The 13,669-nt window shown below is 35.4% G+C and overlaps 1 protein-coding gene across 1 annotated transcript in view; it reads right to left on the bottom strand.

Moving 5' to 3' along the window:
• Window positions 1–13,669, bottom strand: part of NALCN (sodium leak channel, non-selective) — a 273,012-nt gene that overhangs the window by 238,337 nt on the left and 21,006 nt on the right. Inside the window, exons 4-6 of the mRNA XM_081127411.1 lie at window positions 5,072–5,155; window positions 3,739–3,878; window positions 3,521–3,649 (exon numbers count right to left, since the gene is read on the bottom strand). Of these exons, the coding sequence (XP_080983537.1) occupies window positions 3,521–3,649; window positions 3,739–3,878; window positions 5,072–5,155 (353 nt within the window). The remainder of the gene's footprint in view (window positions 1–3,520; window positions 3,650–3,738; window positions 3,879–5,071; window positions 5,156–13,669) is intronic.

The following is a 13,669-nucleotide window of genomic DNA, read 5'->3' as shown; positions in this document are numbered from 1 at the left end:
TGTTTCTACCACAGGACATTGCTCTTCACAGCTTTCTTTAGCTTATGAACTGCTTTACTTGTCCCATGATTTCCCTAGGTTACCACTCATTATCAAAGAAGAATCTAAAGCTTTACTAGTAATGCTATTGAGGACATAGCTAAGATTCCCTTCTATCTGCTTTAAAAGAAATCGGCTCCATTTAAAAGCACGACCATGTGTATTGAGTTGTTTCTTTACTCATCTTGTCTGCCTTACAGATTAATCAATTCCAGAAGTGAGCCATGAAAACCAGGATTTATAGGTTTCTGAATAGACATCTCTCTGCCTGAAAACTCTTCTGATATCTGGGTGCAGTGCATGCAAGTCAATTAAGCAGAAAATGGAACAATTGTTAAAGGACAACTATTGCGAGAAATGAGGTCATGAAACCACAGGCAACACTGATAGCTGGACACAGAGCCATCCTCACACTGTAGTGTAACATCTGACTCAGGGATGTTTACGAGAAATTCCCAGTCAAGAAGTAACAGAAGGAAACAAAAATGTTGAAAAATGTTTAATTGGGATTTGTATGCATTTCATTTTGACTTTAGACATTTTTTTAGTGTTAAAAATAGGTACATTAAGCCTGGCCTGTGTGGCTCAGCGGTTGAGCATCGACATAGGATCCAGGAGATCGAGGTTTGATTCCCGGTCAGGGCACATGCCTGGGTTGTGGGCTTGATCCCCAGTAGGGGCCTGCAGGAGGCAGCCGATCAATGACTCTCATCATTGATGTTTCTATCTCTCTCTCTCCCTCTCTATAAAAATAGGTAAATTAATGTCTGGGCTAGAAATAATGGTGAAATGCTATCAACAATTTTTCTGTGTATGTGTGGGGCTTCAAAACTCAGCTACTACTGAACTGAAAATGAAGAAAAATGGTATAAATGATTGGTCCTCAAAATAAACCATCAAACTTATGAATTTTTTTTATGAGCAACATTACTGCCATGTGGCTAGTTATGCATTTTCTCCTCAAATAGTAAACTAAGAATCACATAAAGAGAAGGCAAAATATATGTGTCTGTACATCATGCTATTGGGCAGATTTTATAAATAAGAGAGAGAAAATACAGACATTCCCTCATAGCTGCTATGTCTCGAGTAACTGAGAATTCTGCCAACATTTATGTAATTTTTCAAAGGGAACTCCATTTTTAGGACAAAGTAATGAACTGGAGCTAATATTCAGAATACAAAAGGTCTTTTAATGTTTTTTTCAAAGACATTTATTTCTTCATACTGAGTATAGTATGGAGCTGGTGAACAGTACTTAACTGAAGTGATTCAAGGCCTGTGAGTTCAGAAGGCACTCGTGTGTCTTCCCAACTGGTATTATATTTTATGTGTCAAAGTGTAGCTTGCCAGCATGATACCAGGTCTTCTGGCTGTGTTAACAGGTTTTAGAATCCTTGCACTCTGGCTTAATTTTCAATGAAATGGTAACTTTAAACCAGCCTCTGTACTCACTGCTGCTGTAACACAGTCGCTTCTTATCCAGAAGCCTTCTCTGTTCTTCACCCTTATATCTATTGTCTCTCACCCATACAACATCTTTTCCATCTTCATACTCATTCATGGAACAATCTAGACATATTCTACAGCTTACATATACTTAACCCCCACCCCCACACACACACACAAAAACCTGCCCACAGGTTTTGTTCACTTGTTTGTCTCTTCTGCTCCCCACACAGTCACCTCCCTTACACTTCCTTCAACTTTCCCACCCATGATTGTACCAATCTATTGCTTTTCTCTAATTTTAACATTGTTTTTCAATAATTTAACCATTTCGCCTTCATCCCTTTAGCAACTTGCTTTTCTCTCTCTGTTCTCTTTTTAAAATTTCTTCTTTATCAATGTGTCATAATATTATTATTTATCTAAATGTAATATATCATCAACCATGCCTTCAATAAATAGCTACCAAGCACTTACTCTGTACTAGGATACTAGGTACTGGCAATAAGAAAATGAATATTCTCCACTCTTTCCCTTACGTGTCCTTAAGGACCTCACAGTGCAATGAGGAAAATAGAAAAAAAATTGCTATGGATGCCAGCGTGCTAGTTCTGGCAAGATGAACCGCATTAAATTCCACCCCTTCCACTACAAACAACTAGAGCTGCTGGATAAATGATAACATTTAAAAATTTCTAGGCTCAAAAAAAGAAAAACACATTCCAAAATGTCAAAACATAAAAGTGAAGTAAAAACTGGAGGGAGGGACGTACACGAGTTGGCAAAATAACATTATGAATGAGAGCTAATTATCCAGTATCCAGGAGCTTGGATTTTAATGGCACATGAGGCAGAAGACAGGGGCCTGAGCCTATGTAAGGCTGAGAGTGGAAAATGTGACCCATGAATAAAGCCAGGTTGCAATTCAGATGAGTTCCAGAGAGTGATATTGATGAAGAGATAGTCAGATAGATCAATCAAGCAAAATAGCAGCCATAGATACAGACCCAAATATAGAAAGGGAATTCATAAATTACAAAGGTAGAGTCAAATTCAGCGAGTAATGGCACACAATAAATAGTGCTAAGACAGTGGACTTAACCATATGCAGAAAATCGGATTTCTACTTCACACTAAAACATTTCCAAAGAGTTTTAGTAAGGTGTACTGAACATATAATAAACTACATGTAAAGGTGGGGCAAAAGTAGGTGTAGAGTTGTGAGCACACAAAATAGAGTTTATTCTTGTATTACTACTTATTAATTGTTGTATTGTTTTCCATACAAACAAATGGAAACTTACTTTTGTCCCACCCAGTATTAAAATGTACAGTTTGATAAATGTTGGCATAGGTTCAGAATCATAATCAAGATAATAAACATGTTGATCAACCCCAAATACTTGCTTGTGCCCCTGATAATCCCTTTTTCTACCCCAACCCTTATCCGCAGGCAACCATAGATTTCCTTTCTATCATTATAGATAAGCTTGCATTTTCTAAAATCACAGAATATGCAGTTTTTTCACCTGGCTTCATTTACTCAGCATAATTATTTGTTTATAACAATATCATGAACTACTTACTGCTAAATAGTATTCATTCTATGGCTATACCACATTTGTTTAGAATGGAATGAATGGGATACATGGTAGGTATATGTTTAACTTTTAAGAAACTGCCCAATTGTTTTTTGACGTAATTATACTATTTTCCACTCAACATCTTATTTTACTCTAAAGGAATTATTTTAGCACACTCTCGATCCTGCCACACAAAAAAATTCCAAAATGCGCACTTGCACACTTTAAACTTGCTTAACTACTTTCCCTAGGGTTATATTTTATAGTCTGGCTCATCCTGAATACTTGTCTTAAAAAATTGGACAAAACAATTTTGAGGAAGCAGAGAATATAGAACGTAGGGTACATAAAAACTTTAAAAAGTTAGATACAGAAGTTTTTCTGACGAGGATTGCAAAAACATCCTTGTTAATCACCTAAATTAAAATGCAGTTGGTAGATAAACTTACCCTGGTTTTGTGTCATTTACTACACAGTGATAGGTAAATGTTCCAAACATCTGAACTCCTAAAATTCCATAAAGAAGCAGAAAGAAAAGTAGGAAAATTGAAACACTCCATATTTGTTCTCCTGATCGCCTAGGAAAAAATAATAGGTAAAATAGATAAAACTTATTTTTAAAAAATCATAAACTTTTCCCCTTAACTTATGTAAAAGCAGTGCTTACTTTAAAATATTTGTAATTCTGGTCCTTGGTAGTTCAAATCGGAAATAAATTCGGAATGCTCGGATCATAATTAGTGGCCTTGGGATTCGCAACATGCCCCAAGGTGACATCTGATCAACTATATCAGCAATTTCAAATACCTGCAAATTTAAAGGTGAGCAAACAAGTTTAGATATGTTTTTAGCATGGTTTGTAGTCATGGCATGTACACACAGCACCAGGAGGTGCATCCTGCCCCCTGAACTTGGCCCTACATTATTTTCTACTGAAATCAGTTTTCTTCTGAGTACATTTTGAACCTATAGCTCTCTCAGGAGAAACACATACATAAACTAATGAAAGTGCCATTAATCTTGTTCATTTCCTTAATCTTTTATAATTCATCGAGGCACAGTTTTTATTACAAAAACATGTGCCAACTTAGAATATAGAAAAAAGTGTGCTAGGTCTTCCTAACTGAACATGTTCTTTGGTGGAACTTTTTGAATATCTAGAAAATAAAAGTAATGGAGACAGGGTTAAAATATTTTTTAAAATGTATAAAAGAATTGTACCATTTACTAAGAAGCAAAGTAATAATCAGAGAGTGTTTTTCAATTATACAATAGTTGTTAAATGGAAAAGAATACATTACTATGCAAGATAAATTAGACTGTTGGAGAGGTGAGCTTTATAAAAATAAAGACAGTTTATCGATAAGTACTATGATAAATTTGCAGAATAAACTGCAAATTTGTTTTATTCTGAATGTTTTCATGAATAATACAGTAACTTTATTTGAATTAAGTGCAAAATTAAGACTAATTGAATGCATGGGAATGAATTCTACCATTTTCCAACAAAATTCCTCCTTTAGGCCTTTTAAATATATGTGCCCCATTCCCCATAGTAGACAGTAGGCATTTTTTATTTGCAAGATAGTATTTTATGTTGACCAATATGTATCCCAATGTATCTATTTTTAGCTGTTTTTGGTGAAGATTCAGTCACATAAAAGACTAGAATTTTAATTTTTAAATTCAATTTTTTTTATTCCACAAATACTGAAATCTCACCCTATGTTCTTTCCTTTATTTCAATGAATATATTTTATTCTTGTTCAGTAAAAAGCAATTTCTAACAGTATTGATTTTAATTTCTGATTAAGAAACAATTCACAAATGTGATTGACGATGGTTAAAATGTTAGGCTTTTTATTTATAAATATTTAAAATAACATAATGTTGTAGAAAAGTACTCAGTGACACTTGATGTACATTCCTTAATATACTTAGTTAGATTTTTAATGCAAATTTTGGAAAATACCTCCTTGCAATTTAAAAGTTTTAATTACCTGCAACACCAATGAAACCCAAAGGCAAAAGACCATGAATCCATCAAAAACACACCAGCGATCTTTCAAGTAGGAAGTGTCACCCTAAAAATAAATTTCACATGAGGTTATCAGGCCAAAGGAATAATTTCAAAAAATATCCATGGAGGGAATAATCAGGTGTTAATTCAGTAAAAACTATCTACAATTGTTACATTAAAATTAAATAGACTTTCAAAGAATACTTTTAACACTTTAAATGGCATTGTATATGAGGAAAATAATTTATAAAACACAAGTAACTGCAGAAATTTGTATATAAAATAGTAAATGTGTGCAACGGAAAAACATCACTACTTTTTCTCTTAGCCACTTAAGGAACCAAAGAACATTCTACTCAATAGGCAGCTTGGTCCTAAACCAACTGTCTTCCTAAAGAGCCAAGAGCACACAGTGGTCAGTGTGAAGGCCTTTGAACCCGCGGGATCAAGCACCATCAGTGGGAAATGAACCAGAAGTTCACCCCAACCTGAATTAAAAGTGAAGAAGAAATTGGTCTTCATTTTCAAAGAAAATATATATTGACTCTGACTTTAACTGGGATAATACATGTAAAAGAAAAGATAAACAAGACATACTACTTTCACTTTTGAACAGTGAATCTACTCTGATATTAGAATGCATATTATTCATAAAATGAAAATTTTAGAAAATTTTTCCTTTGGAATAACAAAACAGAAAACACAGAATTGAAAGCGTTAGCTAGAAAGGCCTTTGCTTTCTTAGGACCATCCCATTTAAGTCCCTCCTTCTGCAGCAACTCATGAACTCTGTTCTGAATTTGGTCTCACAAAATCAGAATGTAAAGCTATCAATAACAGAGTCAGCTGAACGTTGCTTCTTAATTGCTATATAAATCTGTTTGCTAAGGAAATTGATGTTGTAAAGCTGACCCAAAGTCCATTTTGAACTATATAAAAAGATGATTTTTTAAAAAACATTTTAGACACCATGGTAGGGATCCTGAATAAACAAAGCATGGAAGCACAATCTACTTTCAAATGACATCATATTATGAAAACTGGCTTAGCAAAACTTCTGCTATGTAACACAGAAAACTTTTTGAGTTAGGAAGTAATTTTAGTTGCTTTGTTCAGAGTGTATCTGTATTCATAGTGGCATTTATACTAGGTGGTATATAATGGTCAAGTAGAACTGGCTGCTGCTTCTTACTTTTTTTGGTAAAACATGTGAAATATCTACTGGGCATATCTACTTTCCATATTACTTTGGGGTTCATGTTCCCAAGAGTCATTCCATATTTATAAAACCTTTAATAAGGAGTGTTATAGTCCTGGAATACAAAGACTAATAACACTCAGATTTTCCCCATCTTTTTAAAATAACCTTTTGCTCTTTAGCATTCATTGTTTGTCTTCCTGAGAATTTCTTCCAAGTCTATGCCATTTTTTTCCCTCTAGACTCTGATCTGACCACAGCCTACTATGATCAATGCTTTAATTCACACATCATGCAACAACTGGCAACTCAGCTCATGTATATAAGTAATATAATTATTGTGTAACTTACAGAACAGTCCTTTTTACTCCCCATTTGATGACTTAATTAATATTTCAGTCACTTCAGTCTATCATATGTAATTGCAAAGTTTGGGTTTTCTACCTAAATCTTATCTAAACATATTTTTTGGTGTTACATTTTTTAAAATATCTATCCTCCATTGTAAATGTTTCAATCTGATCTGAAAATTAGTAGCACCTTGAGACTTCAAACTAGACAGTTTCAGGAGGTATTCCCAGCACCTAGTACAGCATGAGGCACACAGGAGATATTAAATGAATTATTAGGTAAGTGCATGAACCACGTCTTAGAGAGGTTCTGTAGATTACAATGCATACAGTAAGAAGTCATTCATATGCTTCATGAAGGCACCCACTCACCCACCCATTAACTGAAACTCCTGGTATTGTTCCAAAAAGAAAACCATTTTTTGATTCCTGGTGAAAAGAGAAAGATGTTTGTATTACCTTTCAAGGTAGTATCTTAAAGTTAAGCCATTTTCTACGTGATCATGAAAGATCACATATAGAATTATGAGATAACTTTTGGATATTTCCTGGATTACTATAGTGTGAGTAAGCAGAGGCTGCATGCCATGCAAACAGGAATCAGGTCAAACTTTATATAACTTGTGCATTATATGGTAATTGTAAATGTGACTGACTTGAAATTGATATCATATTAAACATTATACTTAATCACTAAGGCTCCATAAGTCTAAAATATCTTTTTAATAAATAGAATACAGATTTTTAAACCCATTACTATGAAATATAACCTCATATTACATTTTGTGTCTGACATACTCATCAACGTGTCTCTTTTTACAATGTGCAGGTTTAAGGACTTTTAACCTGGTTAAAGGTTGATATGATTCAATTTATAATTACATCCAAATATTTTTAAAATCCTACTGTACTAATGCCTGAGTTATAATATTTGCAAATAATAAATTGTCCTTTCTACCTGCTTCCAAAATATGCAATCAGAATAACACACATGAATACCCAGTGGTACTGGAGAAATTTTGACACCTCAAATAGGAAAGGAAGGTTTTAATCTGTTTGTTGTATCAACAGGAAATGGAGGGCAGAGAGTGCTTGAGCTATGGGCAAAAATGAGCATGCTGGTGCTGGGGAGATGAGTTATTCAAGACCTGCCTGTCAATTTTTATAAAAGCAAACACTCAGAAGCTGCCAATTATACAGTATAAGAGAGCAACTTGAACTGCCATGCAAGTATTTAACAAGCAGAGAAACAAGCACATTTACCTGAAGACATTTATAGGGATCTAGTTTGCAGTTTACAAAATGATATGCACTGGTACAGTTTCATGAGCACATGATTTATGGTTCTGAGTCCCCAGGGCCCATCTGTCACTGTGTCTTAGCATTATTATTTATTACTTCCACAGTGCTCAGAGGATGCATGTGACTTTTACCTCGGTCTCTTGCCAGATGGAAAATAGACAGCTGAGAATTGTTTGAAAAATTCACAGTCTGCAATACATTGGATGCTCTGCAGCATCACAAACATATATCTCCCAAATGGTTTATTTTTGCCTCTCTAAGGGATTTGGGGCGCTGGAATGCTTCTCAGAGCAGGAATTAGTGGGGGAAGCAATTAGAAACAAATTATTGGAGAGTAAGATTTAATTGGAAAGTAACTTCAAGCTTGGGAAACATTATGAAATATGTGAAATCCTTTCAAAAAATACATTCCTCTAACAAAAATTGTTAAAGACGTTTCTTGACAGGGCTTTCTGCTTCATTTTTGCTCTCTTGTTGTGCACCAAGCATGTTACTTCCACAGTGAACTTCTTAAATACAAACCAGATCCTGTCACTATCGGATTTGAATCTCCCATGGATCTTTACTGACCAGGGAATGAAGTCTGAGCTCTTTGCAGGACATACAAGGCTCCCCAAGGTGTAGCCAGGCCTGCCTTCACAAAATCCTCTCCAGTTGCACTCTGTGCAACTCCCTTCTGCTACCCATGACGGTCCAGAGGTCTCCAAAGCACCAGGCTGTTCCACGCCTTTGGGGCTCAGAGTGCTCCTTTTCTATCTCTGTGAGATTTTTTACTTCCATGCCCCATTGCCTGTGTCACAGACCACATTTACTAATCCTTCAAGACATTCACATTCTTCTTCCTCCAAGATTTGCATGATATTCCCAAGCATAATTTTTCATTATATTCTGTGTTTCCTCCCCACATCCCTTTTACCCAATATTATAGCATTTTCCCCAAACACTGAAAGTTTACCTCTCACTATATGAATTCTCACTATACAAATAATCACTATTTATATGTGCAAAAATATTTGCCCCCAAATCACTATGTATCTAGAACCACTCTAATGAATCTGCACATGTGCCAGTGGAAACCTTTAAGTTGTCCCTGAACCCTGCAAGAAGGTATGGTGTGCCAAATGCAAGTAAAGCTCTGCCCCACTTTGGGGCTAAATCTTGTCTGGCGTTGTTTATCTACTTACCAGGGGATAAGTATTAAGTGCATCACTACTTTTCTCTTTCCCTTTTTCCCCTTGATATAGCCTTTCAGGGGACCCAAGATTTGAATCTATCAGCCCCGGTCAATTTGCTCACATTTCACCAATTTTAAGACATACTCTCTCCTCCCCCCAAAACAATTTAACATTTCTGAGTTCAGAATGCATCTTATAATTGATGCATCAATTACGATCTGACAGCCTACAATCAAAGTGTAATTAGCAGCACTTTTTCTTTCTAAAGGACCAATAAAGTGATGCCTCATCTTAGGATTGATGATCTCCTAGATTCAATGAAATATGGTAGATAGTACTTTAACTTATTTCTCTGCTTATTTATATAAGAGCACATGTTGCTGTTTTGGTAGGGTGTATACAAAACATCCACTACTGAATTCAGTAAGCACAAATAATTGAGCCATGGATGTTTAAGTGCTGTTTATTACATAGAAATATGCAGGGGGATAGTTATCTGCGTTAGAGAGTGATTCGGTGATATTTGGAGATATTGGTCAGGATTGCTGTAATGCATGAGTTTTCCCATTTAAAATAATGGAATACAGGCTCCTGTTTTCTGAAAATGTACTCTTCAACATAATTTCAGGAACAGAATGGATGCAGAAAATGAGAAGTGCCTGCTTGGGCCTTACAAGCCAGTTCCACAAAGTGGGCCGGGCAGTCTCTGAGGACAGGAGCCCTGCTCTGTTTGTCTCGTCTCCTGGGTCATTTATGAGGTCATTTAAGTGCTTGTCATGCCAGAGGCCACTCAGGTCCAGGGAGGTTGACACTAGATCCGGGGACAGTCCGAAGAAGACCATGGAGCTGAAGGAGGATGAGACATTTACTTTATTTGGCTCCGGAAGGCCAAACATACAAGACAGACAAACCCACACTCCTGGTGGCGGGCAGCTGGGCATACACGGGGGACATGCCGCACCCCGGGGCAACAATCCGTAATCCCGCACCTCTGAAAGTCCTGGGCCAGTCTTATAGGCCCCAAGACAACAGTGGCCCTAAGGCAATGATGGGTCAGACATTAGTCAGCTAACAGGGCATCTGTTAGGACTCTGCTACCTCATGTTTACATAACTGGGGCCTTCTGCCTGAGAAGGTGGAGAGAAAGCCCAAGTGTTTACACTTTCCCTGCAGCGCTCAATCAGTGTTACTGAATCATCAGAAACTGTAGTTGGGTTTAAGAATAGAACTCTCATATTTATATTATACTTATATATGAAACATATTAAATAAATATGAAATATATTAAATTTTTAATGTCTAAAATGTAAATTTATAGTTTAATATATATGGTAAACCACTAGGTCAATAAAATTAGTGGGCAATGCTAGGAAGCCACAGCTTCGGCACTTTTGTTTTGAAAAATAAAGCTTCTGGGTGTGGTGTGTTGCAGAGAATTTTAGAAACTAGGTATTACCAGATCACATTACCTTAAGCATTACGTATGAATTGTACGTGTCCCATAACAGTGCCAAACCAAGCTAGTTATAATTTTAAAGAGTTGTATATACAGGTTGGGCAATAATATACTGGTTTGCTTCTAAATACTTTATTATGGACTAAGATAGCTTCATGTGTGGAAAAAATTCTTCCCAAAATAAAAAAACAGCATTTCCCAAATCTCTGACATATGTGTACATCGATTCACACATAACCCTTCTGCACAGAAGATATATGACATACTGGGGTTACTTGCTTAATAACGAAATCTGACTGTTCCTTAGAAATATTTTAGTTCAGAATCCATGCATAAGGGTGGGAAAAAGTAGGTTTACAGTTGTGAGTACGTAAAACAGTTTATTCTTGTATTATCTATTAATTATTGTATTATTTTCCATACACACAATTGTAAACCTACTTTTGCCCACTCCGTATATTAAAGATTTGCTATCTGAATAGCTAACATACACAGCTCTATCCTAAAGAAAATGTGAAACCTACTAAGAGTAATCTGCTGCTTAAAATAGAATAATGCACACCTATATGTTCATAATGCCGCTATGTGTGTAAAAAAGTGTAAGTCGCATAAGAGAATAAACTCAGCACATATTTGCAAATTATTCTGGTTAAAGAGGCTAAAAAATTGAGTGAGGGGTAAAAATTCAGCACCGCTGTCAAATGAATGAAGGTAGAAAAGCATGGAAATATCTCAAAACATGTTTTTTAGCAGACAGGTGTTAAATAAAGGTTTAAAAAACTTAGACTAAGGTTAATTGATAAAAACATAGCAATTCAATCTTGAGTAACATGAGGTCCACCAAAAAATTATCATAGAGCGCCTATGTTACTACGTTGTAACTTAAATATCTACACACACACATTATTTCTCATGCAACTGTAAAACAAAAACAAATCTACAAATACAAAGCCAATGACATTTAAATTGGTTGTGACAGGTTATTTTTTTGCTAAAACTAAGTCTAATTAAAAGTTTAAAATTTTGCTCAGCTTTATTGTATAATTGACAATTAAAATTGTATATATTTAAGGTGTACAACTTGATGATTCGATATAATATATAACTCAATATCAAACAATCAATCAATAAATAACCCAATTTTTAAAAGGCTGAAATAAGACATACAAAGGGCTAACAAATATATAAAAAGTATATGCTCAACTTCACTAATCATCAGGCAAATAAAATAAAAAACAAAATGAGATATCACCTCCCACCTGTTAGACAAAAGATAATAAGCAGTGGTGAGGAGGTGGCAAGAAGGGAATCCTTGGCTGCTGTTAGTGAGAATGTAAATTGGTACAGCCTCCATGGAAAACAGTATGGAGCTTCCTAAAAATTAAAAGCAGAACTACTTTCTGATCCAGCAATCCCACTTCTGGGAAAGTAAGTTAACTTTTAAATACAAGCATGTAATCTCAAGTCAAATGTACTCTTTTATCTGTGTTAACATGCATGTTAATAGAAGTATGTGGTACAAAAATGATATCAATAAAGTTATGACTTTTTTGGGAAGGCCACAATGGTGAAAATTTAATGAAATGATACATTTCAAGCTGGTTCAGTAACTCATATCTAACCATATTTGACCAAAATCTCAGCTGGCACTTAAACATGAATACCAGCTTTTATGAGATATTAAGCTGTGCTGATTATTAAGATAATGTTAGCAATGCCATCTTGTTAAAATTTGCATTATGTTTGTATTTAATCCAGTCATACCTGAATGAAAAACAAAAATCTTATCTAATAATTAATTTTCAATTTTTAATTCTTACAGGTTGAAAATAAAACAAAATCCAAATGGTTCTGAAAGTCAAGAAATATTGAAAATGACTCATTTACAGCATTTTGAAAACAACCTGGTCACAGATCAAGTTTTTTCATTGACTTCTAATACTGAAACTATTAAGATCATGGTTCATTCAGTGTTCTGTTCACTTGGAATGAATATATAATTTATATATCAAGTCCGCCTCTGCTCTTTTTATCATTGGCTATGACAATTAAAACAATGCCTACTGTCATTTTCATGATATGAAATCCAAGTCTTAATTAAATAACTTAAGAAACAAAACAGAATCTAGGAAAATGTCATGTCTTTGTTCATTCAAGTTGGAATCTCATAAAAGTTACCACATGGTATTTCAATTCCAAAGTGCTCCACCCAGAACATTCAGAGATTGCCACTGCCGTAATGACCATTATACACAAGTGCCAGGGTCATTCAAGGTCCTCCGGGGAATCAAATAATTCAAAACAATGCTAGGCTATGCTGGAGAGTAAAGTTCTAGTTGCTTAAAAGGTACCTCTAGCACTCCCATAAGACCAATTTCCCCCAAGGTAACCTCTTGGTTTAGCTACCAATATTTGAAACTTAGGCATATCTAAACCTAATGTTTAGAATAACCACCTGCCACTTGTGGAAGACCCAGACAATTTTGAAATCATGCTGAAACCCATTGGTTGAGGCATGGCAGGTGTTCACTGTTCCCACGAATCACCACTTTTTAAAGTGGGTTGTGTATCACATCTCATAGCCACACTGCATTTCCTGGGGCTCATACTTACTCATGACTGCCTCTTGGGAAGTCTCTGAGTCTATTGGTTTATTGGTAATTGCATCAGGAGTGTTGTGGCTTTGGTGGTTCCTTTCAAGTTAAATTCCTATACTGAAATGAATTTCTTCTTTTGTATAACTACCCCAATTTTCTGAAGTCACCCAACAAACTTTGGAAAACCTTTTTCAAAGTTCCTTACAATTGGGAGCAGCTGGCTGTTCACGTGGCTAGATAGAACTAATTGTGTAGTGAGGTAAATACTGTCCTCCCAAACTCTGTGTCCATTCAGAAGATCAGTACGTAGCCTTATTTGGAAATAAGGTATTTTGAAGATGTAATTAGTTAAAAGGAAGTCATACTAGGTTAGGATGGGCCTTAAATCCAATGAGTGGTGTCATTAATCTCTTCTATCAGGTGCATCCAATTGTACACTGTGAAATGCTTATGACACAGTGTCATTTACTTACTACACCTCTATGAAGGTTAGCATTACA

The sequence above is a fragment of the Miniopterus schreibersii genome (assembly GCF_964146895.1).
Source record: "Miniopterus schreibersii genome assembly, chromosome: 2".
In the NCBI taxonomy this organism is placed as follows: domain Eukaryota; kingdom Metazoa; phylum Chordata; class Mammalia; order Chiroptera; family Miniopteridae; genus Miniopterus; species Miniopterus schreibersii.
Note: the sequence above shows the minus strand (reverse complement) of the source record. Positions and strands in the feature narration are given on the sequence as shown.